The sequence below is a fragment of the Pleurodeles waltl genome, chromosome 8, assembly GCF_031143425.1.
Source record: "Pleurodeles waltl isolate 20211129_DDA chromosome 8, aPleWal1.hap1.20221129, whole genome shotgun sequence".
In the NCBI taxonomy this organism is placed as follows: domain Eukaryota; kingdom Metazoa; phylum Chordata; class Amphibia; order Caudata; family Salamandridae; genus Pleurodeles; species Pleurodeles waltl.
Window position 1 is genome coordinate 1,126,366,058 of NC_090447.1, and position 18,892 is coordinate 1,126,384,949.

At 45.8% G+C, this 18,892-nt stretch overlaps 1 protein-coding gene across 1 annotated transcript; it reads right to left on the reverse strand.

Annotated features, from left to right (window-relative positions):
• Nucleotides 1–1,548: 1,548 nt before the first annotated feature.
• On the reverse strand, nucleotides 1,549–17,911 carry LOC138250435 (protocadherin-8-like). Its single transcript, XM_069205318.1, has 3 exons — nucleotides 15,309–17,911; nucleotides 4,666–4,873; nucleotides 1,549–4,250 (listed from the first exon to the last, which is right to left on the reverse strand). The coding sequence occupies exons 1-3, from the start codon at nucleotides 17,709–17,711 to the stop codon at nucleotides 3,838–3,840; spliced, it is 3,024 nt and encodes a 1,007-aa protein (XP_069061419.1). The 5' UTR covers nucleotides 17,712–17,911; the 3' UTR covers nucleotides 1,549–3,837.
• Between the last annotated feature and the right edge of the window lie 981 nt (nucleotides 17,912–18,892).

Below are 18,892 nucleotides of genomic sequence, written 5' to 3' on the forward strand. Positions count from 1 at the left end.
CGCAAATTCAGTGCAAAACTAACTCTGTATTTATATTTTGATGCTAGACATGTCTAACGTCAAGATATTGGAATTTGCACCATTTTTAAGATGTGTGAACCTACCTTATGTCAATGAGATGCAAGGTAGGCTTTTCATCTAAAAAATGGTGCTAACCCGATAGCCTCATATTTATCTCCCCATGCTAAAATGACGCACAGGTGGGAGGAGGGGCTATATAATGGCGCAAAGCCTGCTAGATCAGGCATTAAGGGACCTGTGGACCCGTTTCCAAGGTTGAACACCATGGAATGGGTCCACAGGTGCCCTCCTGAAGCCCCAGGAACACCCCCACCCACACCAGAGTGACACAGGAGGATGGGGGACCCCATCCCAGATAAGTAGAGTAAGTATAGGTAAGTATTTTTTTTAATTAAAGTGCCATGGGGGGCCAACTTGGGGCCCCCTGCATGGCACAGGGTGCAATGGCCATGCCCAAGAGACACTGCTCCCCTGTGCTGGCCATTGGGGGTTGTGGGCATGACTCCAGTCTTTTCTAAGGCAGGAACCATGTGGTATGGATGGTTTTGCATCAGAAAATGACGCTAGGCTGGTTAGAGGCATTTTTTTTGCCTCCAACCAGCCTAACATCATTTTTTGGTGCAAAACTCCCTTCTCACATACCGCCACCCTCACCCGGCTAACGTCATTTTTTTTTACGCTAGCCCACCCTTTGCGCCGGATTGCGCCATTTCATTAATATGGCTCCCAGCTGATGTCCTGGAATGGCGCAAGCCGGAGCTATACTTTTTGACAGAAAACTGCACAAACGCAGTTTTGCGTCAAGAACTATAAATATGGGCCCAGGTTTTGTGTTTGGGTGGTACCTGGACAAATAAATAAAAGGACAACTTTCTAGAGAAATCAAGAAAAACCAGGCGAGGGGCTGATGGTTGTTACAGCTTTAGACCTCTGTTCCGACGAAAGAAGTACCTGCTCATGTGGGAACAAGCCCCATTACCTTGTATAGAAGGATAGACCATGAGTCCTCTGACTAAGAGAAGTAGTACAAATACTCAGGAAGCCCTTTAGGTACATGGGTCCCTGTGGCAGGATGTCTGGCAGCAGTAGATGATGATCTGCCTACCATAGCCCAGTGATGGAAAATATGAACTACTGTGAGAGGAAGAGAGGGGAAGATGGGAAGGGTGGTCTGTAATCATTGGCAGTAGACAGCAGTGAAAATACTCCTAGAGGCTGTAATACATCCAACCTCATCAAGAATTTGAATGGGAATTGGATGACAACCTCATCTGCAGGTCACAATGGATCTCCAGTGCTGAACCTCTCGGTGGGTGTCTACTTTGTTGAAATGCAGCCAAATATAGCAACAGCACCTAGAATACACTGGGTTATGACAAAAATGTAAATGACAGGCAACTGTTTCTATATTGACCTGGAGGACGGCGGTACCCATGTATGATAACATTAGTATTCAGTTCAGCTTCAGTGGGCGGTAAATTCTACAACCCAAGCAGTCTTGATTGTCATGCACAATGAGCTCTCGCACAAATCACAAGTCCTTTATTGGGGTGTTTATCTGTGAGACAATATACAGAGTACAACTGTAATTAAATAACAATAAATGTGACATGAACCACAGGCTCAAGAATAAAAGTCATACTTGGTAAAGTACATATTATGTTTTGGAGTACCCAAGTAGGCTTTGAACACAGAACTTCCTTTAAACATTCTTCCGTGATGCACTTGGAAGAACATTGCTTGAATGTCTATCAAACACTTCACCTGGCAACAAGTTTGAATTTGATCCATTGATATATAAAAATATAAACCATTTTCACTATGTACAGAATATTACACCACGCATGCGTGCTTGGAATGATGCGAAGAACCAAGTCACCTTTGACTTGAAAGCAAGAGCATGTCAAAGGGGATAAATTCAATACCACACATTTCATAAAAATTACAAAGGATATTCATTTTGTTTGCAAATATCAAACAGCGCATGAAAGCTCTCTTGCTCTGGCTTCCTTTTGATAAAGATAAATTCACATTAATACAGTGCCTTCTTCCCAGTGCCATTGAAGTACTACACAGGAAATGACGTAATATGAATAGCCTCTATTTGACTGACCACCGGGAGTGAACGATTCAAATGATCTTGCTGGGGTTTGAATGTATGAACCTTGGAAAAAGATGCCTCTGGGGACGCAAGACTATCCTCGTTGCTCTTGTAAGGCACATTACACATGGGAATGATACATATATTCATATTCATGGGATATAAATGTGTTGTAGGTGAATACACTCTACGACATTAAAGTGCTAGTACTACTTATGCATTACAATGTCACCCATTGATAGCAACTCAGTCACTCAAAAGTGGAATAGACAGAATAGACTTATGAAAAGGAAAAGGACAAATATGCACACTAGTAAGAACTCACTGCACGAGTGCCTACTGACATACTGTTGTACTGTGGTAACAGTATTCTTTAATTTCGACAATTTTATAGTCAAATATCTCTTGGTTTTTTTCCCCGGCATTTGTACGTTGGAGGATATTGTAGGCAGTAAAATTGTGCAGTTATCATCATTTTGACTATGACAGTTTACAATAGTGCTGGCCATTCCGATGTTGTACATTAAATAATTCTGATTGACTTCCTTCAACGTCCAGCCATTGTACTAGGAGAAACATGGTTTTCCTCTAAATAAATAAATTAAATGTAAAAAAGTATATTAATCTCTGCTAGCTATTTCGGGTCTCAAACATGTAATTCTATTTACAAATTAAAAGAAGGTAAGTGAAAAAACACTGATACACTGATTTCTGGGACTCTTGGAGAAATATGTATGCTGACCAAAAGGGCTAGTTTGATGAAATTCTGGTTTGGGGTTGTACTGTTTGTGATTCACACACAGGTCGACTCTTGTGGTTTGACCCATCACATGGCATATTCCGTAATTAATCACAGAGCATACTGCTATTTAGATATGATCAGTCAATGTATTCATTAAGGTAGCAGTTGTAACAAAGGAAAATACAAATCCAGTAATGCAAGTGTTAGAGTGAAATGCAACCTTAACTCCACAAGTACACACAATTTTACAGGAATATATTTATAAAATATTTTTATATACACGAGTGTTTTTTTTTTCCCCTATGGCTTCCTTCTGACCATGTAACCAATTAAGTGCCGTTTCCAGAACATATGCACAGATATCAGTGCCGAACAAAGGTGTCCCGCCTCCCTCTGTTAATTAAATAACAGCCACAATATCTGCCATGTGCTGCCTGGCCTGTTGCACTGTTCCCTAATGCCAGCTAGGTGCATGTCAGTGAGCAAGAAAATCATACCACAGTGCCCAGATTCCTCAATATGTATTGGCCACTGCATCATGCGCCTGGGGTCAGGCCTTAGCCTGTACAACAGACCTAGCCAACTTCCATATTCTGCGGGACAGCATGTGCCTTCCTCCACAAAACTGCCCTCAGGGAATGCTTCTCCTACATCTCATGCTGCTGGTGGAATCTCCACTGGCACACAGATACCACCCTTCTGGTTCCACAACAGGAAGAGGCAGGACAAAGGGAAGTGCTTATACACTAAGCAGACGTACCTGAATTCCATCTCTGTGGAACTTCTTCAAGAAAGATGCATGTAGGTTCTTGGGGGAGGGTGATTCTTCAGTGCATGGCAGACTATGCAGTACAGTATACCACTTATTCTAACCCATGCACATATATAGTATACGGACATACTCTGTCGCAGTTGGAAGCAACCTTTTTTTCAATGTCTCACAATGTTAAGTTATAAAACAGGTTGCCATTGCTTAAAGGTCCTTGCTTTCATTCGTGCCAGTCAGTGAGGGCAGGTATCTACCAGAGCTTGTTTCCTCGTATAAGGGAACAGGGATTTCCTGAAGGTTGGCAAGTCTACCAGGCCTCGGAGGCGACATTAGACTGATCGTCCTGTTCTCATAGTCCCCGGGCAGAACTTTTTCATAGACGCTCTGTAGCCCCACTGTTTTAGGAATATGCACAGGTGGCTGCTGGCCCACCTGGTAGTAGTTGTCCCTGCGGTGGGGGTCCCGGGGCAAAGATGTGCTCTTGCAGTAGGTGGATAGGGAGCGCTTCGCTGGGGGGATGGAGGTGGAGTTGTGACTGGTAGATGTGTCACACGTAGGACTCCAGCAACGGTCCGAGTGTCCCAGGATCTTACATTCATTGGTACATGCCCACAAACCTACAAAGGAAGAGAGAAACCTATTACTGACTGTACTAAGATATATCACGGAAATCAGCAAGAACTCTGGGGTTAATGTTGCTCACAATTCGTACCAGCACCCACACTTGAACAAAGCTTAAAATCCTAAACTAAGATAAAGCCAACTTTTTTTCAATTTTAATTTGTTTCCTCTCACAGACATATTTTATAAATTCCATGTCCAATTAAGATACTCAAACCTCAAGTGATAACCATAATAGGGATTGTGCCTATTTTGTACAAATGTAATTGTTAAATACAATGTGTTTACAAAAACACCCTTTGGCTATTGCTAACATTGTATGTAGGTGTTCCTATAGATTAAAAAGAAAAACGTGACAAGGTAATGTCTGTGGGGGTGGGTGAGCAAACACTGTTGGTCATAGTTTCTTACCATTTTGCATACGGGTAATGATATCCTTCCTCAGGGCATCGCTGCTAATGTCGGAGTCACTGTCATTGAAATCGCTGTCCCCTTTTCCACTGTCTTTTCCACTGTACTTCTCAGCCTCTCGCGTGGAGATGGTGTTGAAAGAGTGGCCATTCCAGATGGTGACGCGGGGCACAGAATCCTTATCATAAGCCGGTGCAGGGGCGTAGTTCTGTTGAGGAGGAAGTTAAAATGTCTTGAACGTATAATGGAAACCCATGTGATTCTTTATAAACAATACCTTAAAAGTATCAAGAGACTTTAACCAGGGAGCAATTTCTGGACAGAGAAAGGAAATATTTGCAAAATGTGAAGTCTACAATCTTGTAAACGAAAATCAATTGTAGGGGTACATTAAATGTCTTCATGATGCAGCTATATAGAGAGTTAAACATTAAATCAGTGTTAAAGAGGACAATGACAATAACGCGGGTCTAGAGCAGTGCAGCTGGCAGGGTTGTAAGCGTCCATTGTGAAGCCCTGCCAAGACTTTAAAAGCTACTTATGCTGGTAACAGATCAGCACAAGAGAAGCGTGCTTTAAGGAATTTCTTTGCCACGTCACTAAGGCCATGATGTTAAGTCAATAGCACAGTGTAGCCATCTCTGAAATTCTGTGAACCTGTATTGAGTACATTAGCACTTCCAACAGTCATCTTAAGATGGCTATTGCCAGAGAGAAAGAAATTATCCTGCAGAGAGACTCCAAAAACCTGTCACTTAGGAGTCTGTAGCGCTCCACTGTGCGCAGTGTTGGAGTGGAAACCAAAGTAATCCCCAGCAAAAATGTTCTAACCAGTTCACAGTGCAGGGATCCGTGAACAGTGGACTAGGGCAAGGTTGTGTCATGGCTGCTAACTAGGCACTGAAATAGCCCCCTAATCTGCAGAGTACTGGGGAAATGTCAGATTGGCAGAATGGCCAGTCTGGTCCTGACTGTATTTCTCTCCCACTGCTGCACACATCCCCTCTACCCGAGCCCTGTTGTCCTCTCGGGCTGCTTGAGAGCCGGCTTCCAACTACACTGATAGTCACCCGCCCTCTTTGTTGTGATTTTTCTATCCGTGTCGTGGCTCTCGGACCATACCAGCGCTTTGACACTTCGTCTTAGACAAACAAATGCTTATCCTTTTTACATGTATACATCAATATTAAAGGTGTGAGCAGTGCGTGCCACTCTTCTGGGACTTAATGTTCAAAGGATCGCAGATACCTGCAGAAAATTCAAGCAGATTTTCAGAAATTAACTTTTCTTTGCCCCCTTTCTTTGACCACCTTCATCCTTTGATCACCCTCTCATTCAGATGTACCTATCTTTTTGCTTGTGACTGTGCCACAGAAAAGCTTTCGATTACAAAATAACTCAAACTATTGACTTTGTCAGTGATTGTTTTTATTTGTACCATTCATTTTGTACTATTTAGCCCGTTGGCTAAATACTAAAAACTTGAACATAAGGCTTGTAAACAAGTGTACTTTTTAAGATGCAAAAGTATTCATGACGGTATAATTCTAGCATAGTTATTACCTCGCACATCAGTGCCATGGTAGGGTATTTAATCGGAATATGGACTACAAATTATTGTGGTGGTCAAATTATCGATGGTCAAAATCTCGGCTGCCTAAATATTGTGAATGTAAGTATACATAAATAAGTATAGGTTTGCGATACTTAGCTTTAAACATATGTACCTTGATGATATATGTATCTTCAAGGTACTTAGAAGTAGAATTAATAAAAGTAAGTCTATACTCGCCTATACGCACACTACCATTCCAATATTTTTATCCTGATATATAGGACTCAATATTTTGACCTAACAGTATTTATGTCCTCCATATTCTGACACACAACCCACCCTAAAACTATGTAGCTGTGTACACCAATCCAAAAATTGTAGACTTTGGCAAAACCAATTGATCTGGCATTGGTAGTCAGCCTTTTGGTTTTGCCAGTGCTTGTTTTGCCATTTCATTACTTTTACAAAACGTTATTGTTGGCAAAACTGTTGGGCCCTGGCCATTATAAAAAATGATTAAAAACAAGAGTATATATTTTGGTCTTATAAAGCACACATTTCCATAATAGCTTCTAGCATTTGAACTACAATGTGTGAAGGGGCAGAATAAAGTCATTTATAGCTGTGCTTAATTTATGCCGATGTTTTCTGGTGCATGGCACTGGCAACTATTTCCTAACACAGGCACTTCGCTAGTCTATCACATGGTGGCGCTGTCTGAATATTTTGTAAATGAGCATATCAACATGGTAGTTAGCAATGAAATATATTAAAATTAAAAATAATAGCAGCAGATCCAGGCCATTGTTACAGCGTTGAGTGACCTGGAATAGTCTAAAGTAACAAATTTGTAGGAGTGTCATGCATTGTACTGGCATTTAGCAGTGCTGTCAGGGGAAGTGGCTGGTGCCATCTGCAGCAATCTCCTGACATAAACACTGATTGACAGTGGAGTTAGCGAATGGCTTAAGTGAGTTGATCAATTGCCCTGTGCTGGATGCTGTTATGGACAGAAAATAATGTGTCAATTTCAGAATAGACCACTAAATGTACAGACCTGGATTGAGGCCCCTATAAGTACCCTTAATAAATGTATAATTTTAGTAACATGAAAAAGTTTTGGTTAATGCACACCCTAAAATGTATATTTGGTAAAGGGCACATAGAAACTCCGGGATGTTGACTCAGTAATGGAACACTTTTAAGCGGGGTTGGTGAGGATAGGTAAGTTAATTATTTTAGAAATCTGTAAAACAAAAAAACTCTAGGTGTTCTACTTCTCCTGCTATTGGACTTTGTGTTCTCCTCTACGTGTGGAAGAGTATGTGTTCAACAATTACACTTTGATTTCGGGGGTATATTACCAACGACTCAGAACCAGAAGCTTGCAATTTGTGGCTGAAGAGCCTGTTTCAGGTTGAACCTCAACTCTACCAAGGAGGACATTCACCCGTAAGAAATGCCTCTCGTCGGCCAGCATTGCTTAATCATTTCAAGCCTCAGACCTTACATGGGAGTTCCGTGAGGCTACAGTTACTGGCAGCCAGGTGAGAATGGTGTGAAATAGCACAGGCTCCCCAGATGCACGGTCCATCTCCTGACAGCTGTCACAAGTTGGGTGTTCCTGCGTGCTATACTGATACCTTTTAATTCAGTTACCGAATCTCCCGTCATTGAAAGAAGGCACCACGCATTCATTTGAGCACTTGTTTTCTTTTTCTCCTTCACACAACACACCTCTACACACACGCACACACACCCCACACACAAACACATTTCTAACACACCTACCGAGCCCATCACCGAATGCTCGTATTTCTCTGTTGTGAGTTATCACTCCATCATGACATACTGTCTATTTGTTCGGATATCTGTGGTGACTGGATCAGTAGATACAGAACGTCAAGGACAGTTACATGGCCGCTTAAACAGTGCATACAGCCTTTTATGAACTGCTATGAAGCAACAGCCTGCTTCCTACATTTATTTCCTCACAACATAGGTCTCTTGACAATTCTTTATTCAGCGGATCACGATTATCCCAAGAGACCATCATCCAAAATATAAATGAAACAAGTGTATGCGAGCTCTTTTTAACCACTAGTCAAGGTAAGAAAAGGGTCCCTTCTCTAAAAATGAGTTACGGTTACACGAAAAAACGGGGCTGACAATCACATCTGTCTATACTATACTCAAAGCAGTTGCCCTGACTAGAAACACTTTTAATAAATTACCTTTATGGACCTAAACGCTATACATTTTGCTCCATATGACGAAATATGATCTCCTTTTGGGAGGCTTGTGTTTCTGAGCAGCAAATGAAGAGATTGTGTAGGTCTCCAAGTGCAGTGTGGCCTACCTCTTCAACCTGCTACTGGACGCGTGGGGCTTGATATGGCATGTACAACCTTAAGAGGTCAACGGACACAAATGTAACATTATGTGCAGTTTGAGAATTTATGATTGCAGGGGCACCAGAGTATCCACTTCCAATTTGTTGTCAAGTAACCCGAAATATTTCAAATTCCCGTGCATTTGAATGTATAGTATGAAACATCAAGACTGAGGGAGATACTGTTCTTGTCCACTGGCCCTAGTAAGGTGCAATGATTGCCAAGCAATGCCATTTCTTCGAGGACTCCATCTTTCCTTTTACTGTGGGTCCTGGTACTTTTGCTCCTTCAGAACATCGGTCATCCAGGACTGACTACACGAGGAGCACTAATGCTTGCCTTCTTCTTACCTCAGTTTTAAAGGTGCAGAAGATATTTTTAGAACATACTCTATTTAAATCCACATAGTTCTTCCACTCAAATAAGAACTCCTGTCCTCAAGAGTAACTTGAAATCTGCAGTTCAAACCCTGACTGTGTTTGAGGGGATCAGAAGACAAGCATTTTATTCTATTGGACTTTAAGCGAATGGTGCAGAATGTGAAACAGCACTTCCTATGTCCAATCCTATGTATAATCGGTCATCTAGTGGGCCATTGAAGCACCCATCAACCATGACATGAGTGTTCCATGCCCAGTGCACCTCCTTCTGCGAAATCACTTTCACATGTCTGTGGTCTTCAGTTGTCAGTATCCTTTGTCGATGGCTCAATAGATTATAGGGTCTACTGAAGCTCAACTACAGATGAAGTAAAGTTGGAGAATTTACCATAAGACAGAAGAGGCCTGAGCAACTTTCTACCAGGGCTCCTAAAAATATGCACCTAGGGAGGACAGAATTATGCAGCAAGGTTGGATGAATTATGCAAAGTGAAAAGTCCAATTATGTGGTATAATGGTGCATGTTTTGTGATTGTATTACTTAATTGTTTTGTCCTTTTTACACATCTGAGCTACAATTTCATCTTGTTGTACCAGTTTAATGCCCAAAATACAGCAATAAGCAACTAAAGATGGCCACTGTGCAGCCACGTGTCTAGAAACCTTTTTTTTGCCTAAATCTGCAAATTATGCAGGAGGTGGTGGATTATATGGCAAATCTATAATTATGCGGAAGAAGCTGCAGCTACAGAGTCACATAATTCTGATGGCCTCCTTTTCTACCAACCAAATTCATGGGTTCTTAAAGCACCCATTCCCCCCCCTCTGCCCAACTGAACCAAATTCAGCCATAGGGTGGAATTAAATGGTGGTATCATTTCATGCATCCCTATTTTGCAGTATTTATCAGAATATGGTGCATCCCTGTGTTTTCCCCTGTGCTGGCACTAAATCAACTGCCTAGTGCCAATGCAGGCACCCTTGCACTATGGTGTAAGGATGCCTGCATTGTGGGAGTGACTGTTTTTGTACAGGAAGGGAAGACTTCCTGCACAAAAACAATCATTAATGGGGTTTTGCTCCTTCTATGTGTGCTGTAGAATGCACCACATATAGAAAGAGCAAAAAATTGAGGAGAAATAAAAGTATTTCTCATCATTGCGCCACTCTAAGGCCACCCTACGGGAGTCGCCAGCTTTTGGCGCTGCCTCAGATTTAAGTTTCCTTGCAAATCTGGGGCAGTGTCAAAATGCAAGGGGTGTTGTGTGGGTACGCCCACAGAAACACCAATTGCAAGCTGTGGGTACGCCCACAGAAACACCAATTGCAAGCTGTGGGTACGCCCACAGAAACACCAATTGCAAGCCTTTTGCTGCAAAAGACTGCATATGTAGCCCATATTTATAAGGCCAAGTTAAGCCACAAAAAGGGGCTAGAACCATCTTGTGCATATGAAGCAGGAAACAGCACACTGGAACGTTGCAAAAAGTGATGCTCCGGTGGCCCAAGGGGCTTGCAAATAAACCCCTTTGTGTGTGTGAGTCCCATGCTCATGAAGCAAGCTTGGTTGGCTGCATTGGGAGTGGGAAGCCCTATGCTTCTTTTGCAGATCTGACTGCAACTTGTGCAGTGTGCACCACCACCCAACTCCTGCCAAAGTTTTTCCATTTTACACTAGTGTTGCCATCTGTAGTGCATCGGTGGCCACCGAATATGTCAAGGAGGTGGGGGGAGGGGCGACAGATGACGGGGAAACATTTTTTTTTTAAAAGAAACCTCTTACCTTGCGCCGCCCGTCTCCTGTCACCGTCTCCTGCCGCCTCACTCCTCTTGCAGTGTCCCAGCATTTGCTGGGACACAAGCACAGGCTCACCAGCAATCCTGGCACTGCTTACATGCTAAACATAGCATGTAAGCAGCATCAGGATTGGTCTGAGCAGCAGTGACTGCCACTCAAACACAAGCCTAGGGTCTGCTGTTTCCTCAGCCCCGTTGTGTATAAAGCCAGGTTGGAGAAACCTAAGTGTGCATGTGTGTTTGGCTGACCTGAAGTGGTCGGCCAAACACACATGCGCCCTTACTGCACTCTGTTCCCTCCTCCACCCTCCCACCTCCCAATGGCCCAGCCCTTCACCTCCCTGCACCTGCTGGCTGAGCCAGCAGATGAAAAATGATAAATAAAACAATAGAAAGCTATTGTTGTATTTTTCATCTACTGGTTCGGCCAGGGGGGGCGATGCCCCTCTGCCACTGCGGAGGAGCTGCCCCTGCTGTAGTGGCTGAAGAAGTGTTAGTTCTGCTCACAGTGTCGCTGATAAGTGGGATCTGTTGTGGTAGATTTAGTGAAGGATGCACATGCACAGTGCGTTTTGGGGATCACCACTGATACTCACCTCACCCTCTCATTGGCACTGAACTTATAATCAGGGCCATTGGAATTGTGTGATTCTGCAGCCCTGACATTTTCTGCACAGTTACGAATTGACTGCACTTGTCACTCATTCCACCATATTCTACATACTTTGTAGATTCGGTTAAGAAAATATTGCATCTAGCTCAAACGACTCAAAAGTTTAAATAAATGTGCTACGCTTGATGCAGTACAGTGGCATGCCCCTGCAAACATTACCTAGACACCTATCAGTCGCTGATTGGTGTGTTAACCTGGTACTAGTGAGGTGAAACTTTGGTTCAGAAGGCACGTGTGTCAAAATCACCAAATAGTAACATACTGTGCCTGAATATGCTGCATTCTGCTTTATATGCAGCCTTTTCTTGCGGCATAATTAAGTCAATACTTCAACTTAATTTGTGTTTTCGTTGCCGCATAATTCCAGTGGCCACTGCATGGTGGTCATTGCCAGCGTCAGCAGTACTCGAACCCTGGGACTGGAGGACACAAGTCAAGCTTCCACTCGACGTCAACTGCTGGAACATGCTTCCAATTCTTGCAACATTCTTATCTTCAGGGTAAACTGCTTTAAATCGGTCTATCTTCCAAAAAGGAAAATTAAAAACTAAAAAAAAAGAACTCAACGATTTCAACTTTTTCATCGCCATCTCCCCAGACGGCAAAAATGGATTTCACGAAAATATTGCCCAACCCTTGATTGCTAATACCCTGGGACCATGTGGCAATGTGAAAAAATCAAATTGAAAAAGATGTTTCACATTATGTTTATTTATGCGACTTCGCCAGCGCAATTTGGTTATTATAGCCCCGAGCTGCGAGCTCTGGAGGCCCCTAGAGGTTAGATTCCATCTCACACTCTGTGTGAGGCCTCAAGAAATCACTTAACTCCCCAGTGCCGGCCCAGTGCACGCGCGAGCGCGGGCTATTTTAATCCCACGGAGGTGTTTCTCCGAGATGGAGACAAGTGGAGAGCAGGGGCGAGAGGCAGGGGCGGCAGAGTCTGAGTGGGGCTGAAAATTGGAGACATGGCAGGGGAGTGGGAAAGAGAAGGAAGAGGGAGTGGAAAAGATAGAGAGGGAGATATTAAAAAAGGGAACCAAGTGGGAGCGGGGGCGGCAGAGAGAGAATTAGAAGGGAGGGAAATAAATAGAGACCGGAGAGATGGAGAAAGAGATGGAGGAGAACAGAGTCGAGGGGAGAGAGAGGAGAGTAAGAGAACAGGAGAAAAAAGGCGGAAGAGTGGGAGGCAGAGGGGACGAGGGAGAGAGAGAAACTGCTCGCTTATTAACCAGGACACCTCTGGTGCTCTCCCAGCTTCACCACCTGACAAAACTGTGATCCTGGGCATTCCTAAACGTGACCGGTTACAAATCGGAGGAACCTCGTCGCATTTTAATTGTACAGATTTGCAGCAATGAGGAACTATAAAAATAACCCGAGTCCAGTCCGAATCTTTATCAACCTCACACGGGTGCCTAGCTTTCCTGTTGGCTCGGACCTGCGACGTGCAGGAGCGCCCAGAACTCAGCATCACTTTCGCACATTCGCTATTGTCTACGAAAGCACCCGAAGAAACAAACGGCTGTAATAAAAGTACAATAGAGAAACATAGTAGAGAGAAAGTTCAAACCCGGGATACGGAAGATGCGCACTGGCATCAATAAAAATAAGCAGCAGGCAAACGCGTGACGTGTTAAGGAAATTAATTCATAACACCGGGGGAACTGTAAACGTCAAAGCATATGTGATGGAAATATTAAACATTAATGTGGCACCCAACGTGCATAATGTGCGACAGTAAGGAACGGTCCCAGGACAGAGACCAGCGCCGAACCATTAACACCCGTTTTAGCAGCCCACCCACTCAGTTCTCCTGTTGTTTTGGAGGCTTGCCATCTTTACCCAGCCCGCCTACTCTCTTCTCTTTACCGGTTTCTCCTTTCACGTTGCTGTGCTGCCCACCTCTCCACCCATACCTGCCCCCACCGCACTGTCCTCGTGTCGGCACTTTCTTAGCGCTATTGTAGCACATTCCTAGATTGAAGCGCCCCCTGGCGGGAGTGTAAAACGAAAAGAAGGGCTGCAGCGCTCCTTTAAGTAACCGGTCACTCTTTCCCTATGACTGTAGGGCTGTTGCTAGCCTGTTGCTTCTTTCAAGGTCTGTAGCGCCCCTTGTCTTGCCCCCAGGGTGTGTGTGAAAGACTTCCGGTGGCAGATCCTTCTCCTACCTCGCCGCCAAGACCTGGAACACTCTCCCTACCAACCTACGATATACCCAAGACCTACTCACCTTCAGAAGACTCCTCGAAACCTGTCTCTTCGACCAGTAGAAGCAACCCCCCCCCTCAGCGCCTTGAAACCCTAGCGGGTATGTAATGCGCTTTATAAATGTGCTGATTGATGGATTGTGTGAGAGAGAGATATCTATCTATATATATATATATATATATATATATATATATATATATCTATATAGATATATATATCTATCTATATATATACATATATATATATAGATAGATATCTATATCTATATATATGTATATCTATATATATATATATATGCATACACACCTCAATATATACCTCAATATATACCTCCATATATATATACCTCAAGAATGGGTCTTGGTGCACTTCATTCCTCCCTGCCCTTGCTGCACCAGGTCCTGGGAGGTGGCGTGTTTCTATATAAGCATTCTTTTTTTTCTAAATATAAATCCATAATTTAACCTGTGGGAAGAATCGATGGAACAAAAGGTGTGGATTGTATGCACCACAAAGTCTGACACCTTGCTAATAAGGAGCTATATTGCTAAGACCAGTTTTTTTGGTCCCAGCTTCAGCGCCTGATCAATCGTGTGTGACCTTGGGCGAATCAGTGGCTCTTTCATTGCTTCACAAATCTTCCCTTTTCATACTAGCTGTGTTCATAAAGAGGATGCTGCTAACGTGAACCCACTAATATAAAACGTTAATATTTCTCGTAGAAAGGCTTCTCCAACAAAACATGCATTGATACTCAAACTATGCATAGCATAAAAGCGTCTACGGGATTTTCAGTGTGTGGTGTTGAGCCATCTCATGCGATCTCACTCTCTCGCACTCATTCTTAATTAAAATCTATATTGCATGGCTTGCATCTCATCGATTTGAACAAAAACACATTTTACCGTTCTCCAACATTTTAGAAAAAAATCGCATTGCTAAAAAGCTTGGTATTAAACATTATTAAAACACTGTCCCCCAATCTTAAAATATGTATTAAAGTAATTTCGTAAGACTGTGATCTATTTGCATATGCCTAGCGATGTAATTTAGTTTACCTATCCTCATCTCTGCAACAATGCTCCTCTAGCTCTATTGAATCCAGGCGCCTGAGCGCTGAGTGTCCTGAAGTGCAAAACCCGAGTTTCTAAAATGGCACCTTTTTTCAGGCTGGCGCGACCTAACGGCTCTGGCAAACGACACCCTCTTTCCAGGGAATACGCCAGGTTACAGCGACCCCTGTGGTCATATGGAGACTAGACATGTCGTGCTGCAGAACTTTTGATGGCGCGGTTCTTCGACTGGCCACTGGGTGTAGCTGCTTCAACCCGAGTTTCAGAGGCAACTTCAAGCAATTGTGAAGGAATGACTTTATAGTAGATACTAAAGTAAATACACACGGCCCATGGTACTCAAAAGTATCATCCATCCCTGCATCAGCACCACCACATTGGTATACATTGCAACTTCAGAGAACCTGATAATTTGCATTGGAAGGGATAGGGACCTCTCGGCAGGGACAGGGGACGAAAGTACATATTTAAGGTTTTTTTGTACCTAACAGAATGTTCCTCTAGAAGGCAACGATTTAGCAAGCACTATATCGTAGAGTCGCATGCCAGCCTGGCTCTTACCGCTGTGTTGGTCCTGTGCAGCATGGTCTTGGCCTCATACAGGCAGGAGGTGACCTCGCCACTCTCCTCCACGCTCGATGCCTCGTCGCCAGTTGGAGGTTCTTTGAACGGGGACTTGTGAGGAAGGAAGGATGGAACGTCGAAGACCTCGTCCCTCTGGCCAGGGATGAAACTGTCTCCTTCCTGCTCTCCACACTCTGCGTCAGAAAGGTCTCGCTGGCCTGGGCTGTCTTTCTGGGCCTGGGGGTCCTTCCTGTGCTTCCGGCAGGTGGTGGCGATGGCGATGATGGAGGCCAGGAGTAGAGTGCAGCTTCCTGCCAGGACAATGATGACAATCAGAGGAATGTCCCAGTGGAAGGGCTCTTCCTCCCAGGTGCCAGCAGCCTCATGGCTGGCAGAGGGCTCTATGTCCGTCACCAGGATGTTCACTGTGACTGTGGTGGTCAAGGGAGGCCTGCCGCCATCACTCACACTGACCAGGACTCTGTACAGGTGCCCCAGCTGGTGGCTCAGGTCTGCATTGAGGAACATCTCCCCTGTCGCCTTGTTTATTGTGAAGGTGTCTCTGTGCTCCTGGGATAGGCTAAATGTGAGGACTGCATTGACCCCCTCATCTGGGTCTCTGGCTCTGAATTGGGTTACTAGGGACCCCGGAGAGGCATTCATGGACACCTCGATATCAGTTGACCCATTGGACACAGGGGGCTGGGTAATGACCGGGGCATTGTCGTTCTGATCCACAACTCTCACCATGATGAGGGCGGTGCTGGTCAGCTCAGGAGAACCCCCATCACTAGCCTGGATCCGAAAATCAAACTGTTTAATAACTTCATAGTTAAACGTCCGCAGAGAATAAACTGAGCCAGTGGCCGGATCCACAGATACATAAGTGGAAATCGGAGCCCCCATCACCTCGGTGTCCACCAGGGTGTAGGTCACCTTCCCGTTGTGCCCCAGGTCAGGGTCTCTGGCCACCACAGTGGTGATGTAGGAGCCCGGGGCATTGTTTTCGAGGACAGAAACTTCATAGACCGGTTTAGCAAAGAAGGGCGGGTTGTCGTTCTCGTCGCTGACCCGGATGGTGAACTGCCGGACGGTCTTGAAGGGCGGGGAGCCCAGGTCTTCGGCCACGATGGTGAGGTTGTACTCGGAGATCTTCTCCCGGTCCAGGGCTGCGGTGGTCACTATCATGTAGCTGTCCTCGTAGGCCTGCTGCAGCCTGAAGTGCTCGTGCCCGTAGAGGGAGCAGTGCACCTGCCCGTTGGGTCCGGAGTCTCTGTCCAGGGTGCTGATCAGGGCCACGAAGCTCTCCCTGCTGGCGGCCTCCGTGATGTGCGCCACCCCGGCGGTGATGGAGGTCAGGGGGGTCACGGTGATGCTGGGCGCGTTATCATTGACATCAGTAACATGCACGATGATTTTACAGGTGGCAGAGAGGGGGTTGGCGCCCAAATCCTGCGCCTGAACATCGAACTCATAGGTCTGTTTGGTTTCAAAGTCCACTTGTCCGTCCAGAGTCAGTCGCCCTGTCCTGGAGTCCAATTTAAAGAGCCCTCGGACCTCGGAGGAGACCTGAGGGCTGAAACCATAGACCACTTGTCCGTTCACCCCTTCATCGGGGTCAGCTGCACTCAGGGCCAACAGCAGAGACCCCACGGGGGCGTCTTCTAGCAGCTGCACGGTGATCAGGGGGTGCTCGAAGACCGGGCTGTGGTCATTGAAGTCCAGCACACGGACGGTGACGGCGGCAGTGCCGGACAGAGCTGGGCTCCCCCCATCCTTGGCCACCAGGTCCAGGGTGAAGGTGTCCTGGCTCTCTCTGTCCAGCTCCTTCACCAGCACCAGGTCCGCATACTTCACCCCGTCTGCCCTGGTCTGCACCTCCAGACTGAAGTGGCTGTTCACAGAGATCTGGTAACTCTGGACCGAGTTCGTCCCCACATCCTCGTCGATGGCGATGTCCAGGGGAAGGCGGCTGCCTAGGGCGGCACTTTCCGACACTTCCACCGGGATCTCGGCTCTGGGGAAGCGGGGGGCGTTGTCATTGATGTCCCTGACCTCCACCTCCACGTGCACGAGCCGGAACTGCTCCTTGGAGAAGCTGACCACGTCCAGGGCCAGGGTGCAGTGAGGCGCCTGTCCGCAGACCTGCTCCCGGTCTATGCGCTCCCCGATGGAGAGCTGGCCGTCGCTCTCCCGCATGCGGATCAGGGACGCGTTGAACTGCTTCATCAGGCGGAAACCCCCGGGAATATTGAGGGACAGCTCCTCCGCTAGAGTCCCGATGACGGACCCCGGCTCATCCTCCTCATAGATCCGATACCTGACGGTCCTGCAGGTGCAGGTGCAGAGCAGGGAAAGCAGACAGAAGACACTCGCTAGCAAGTGGAAGCACTTTCCCATGTTAGAAAAGTCCTTTCAGGAGTGAGCTTGTCTCAGAAGGGGCTATGACAGCAGCTGAGCGCGAATTCTTGCTTTGTTCCAGTGACTGGTGGGTATCCGAGGGCATCAGGAGGCTTTCCCCTTCGAATGTTAAACACTCCCCATCTCTTGCTAATAATCCCTGGCTCCTCACCTCCTCTCTCCAGCTACTTTCGGACTCTGAGAGCCTGGCTGTCAGAGCCTTTGCTTTTTGTTTGCAGACATGCAAATAGCCGCACCGAGCAGCCAATCAGAGCCCGAGCCGCCTCGCTCGCCTCAGTGCCTCTTCTTCCCCAGAAAATCCATTTACCTCGGAGTTAGCTTAGAGAGCGCACCAAGAAAGGGAAATCTGTAAATCTTCTCTTTGTCCTCTCCAACTTTCGGGTTTTGTTTTAAAGGCCGTGGCTGTTGCTCAGAGGAGCACAAAGGCGGAATTAACCAGACGAAGGGGTATGTTAATAGCGCGCCTAAAGACTGCTCCTGCCGCCGGACAGGTGTCTGGGCACGCACAGACTGGCTTTCGGAGTGTTTGCTGCTGAAACATTTCAGAATGATCTCATTCGTGTATGTCCCACCCGAACATACGGCGCAGAACTCCGTTCTTAGATTACGAGGGCAAACGTGAAGTCAAACCCAGGGGCATAGCTTCAGCTGGTGCAGCGCACCGGGGCGCAGAGGCCTGGCGGGCCCATTGAATGGTGATTACTGCTGTATTTTATAACTAAAACCGCAGCAGTTGGGGGAGGGAGGGATTGCCGTCCTTGCCCTGGAGTCCATGATACACTGGCTATGCTACTGGAAACGGTGATAACCTCTCCCCACCCAAATCCCAATAGGCTGAAATTACTCTTTAAGAGGAGGGCCCATTGCAAATAAATGATGAATACATTTTGTTGCGGAGGGGCGCGGGTTTCAGGAGAGAGTGATGCCTCAAAAATCTATGGATGAGTGGGCGAATTCAATTGAGAGCTTTGCGTGTGCTACTGTTCTTCCGTGTAAACCATTAGAACCAATGCTCTGTTAAAGGGGCCATCCAATGAAGGGGAAAAAACAGACCGTTTCACCTAATCCTACATAATCAACAGCGCCCAAGTCCCGATCCGTATTGGGCAGTTGTATCATGGAACCATGCATGCGGCAACCACGCATGCCTGAACAACGCG

Coding starts and splice junctions, on each gene's coding strand:
- LOC138250435 (XM_069205318.1), bottom strand. CDS start 17,711: ATGGGAAAGTGCTTCCACTTGCTAGCGAGTGTCTTCTGTCTGCTTTCC. Junction 4,874..15,308: donor TGCACAGGACCAACACAGCG/GTAAGAGCCAGG, acceptor CCTCCTCAACAG/AACTACGCCCCTGCACCGGC. Junction 4,251..4,665: donor CATTACCCGTATGCAAAATG/GTAAGAAACTAT, acceptor CTTCCTTTGTAG/GTTTGTGGGCATGTACCAAT.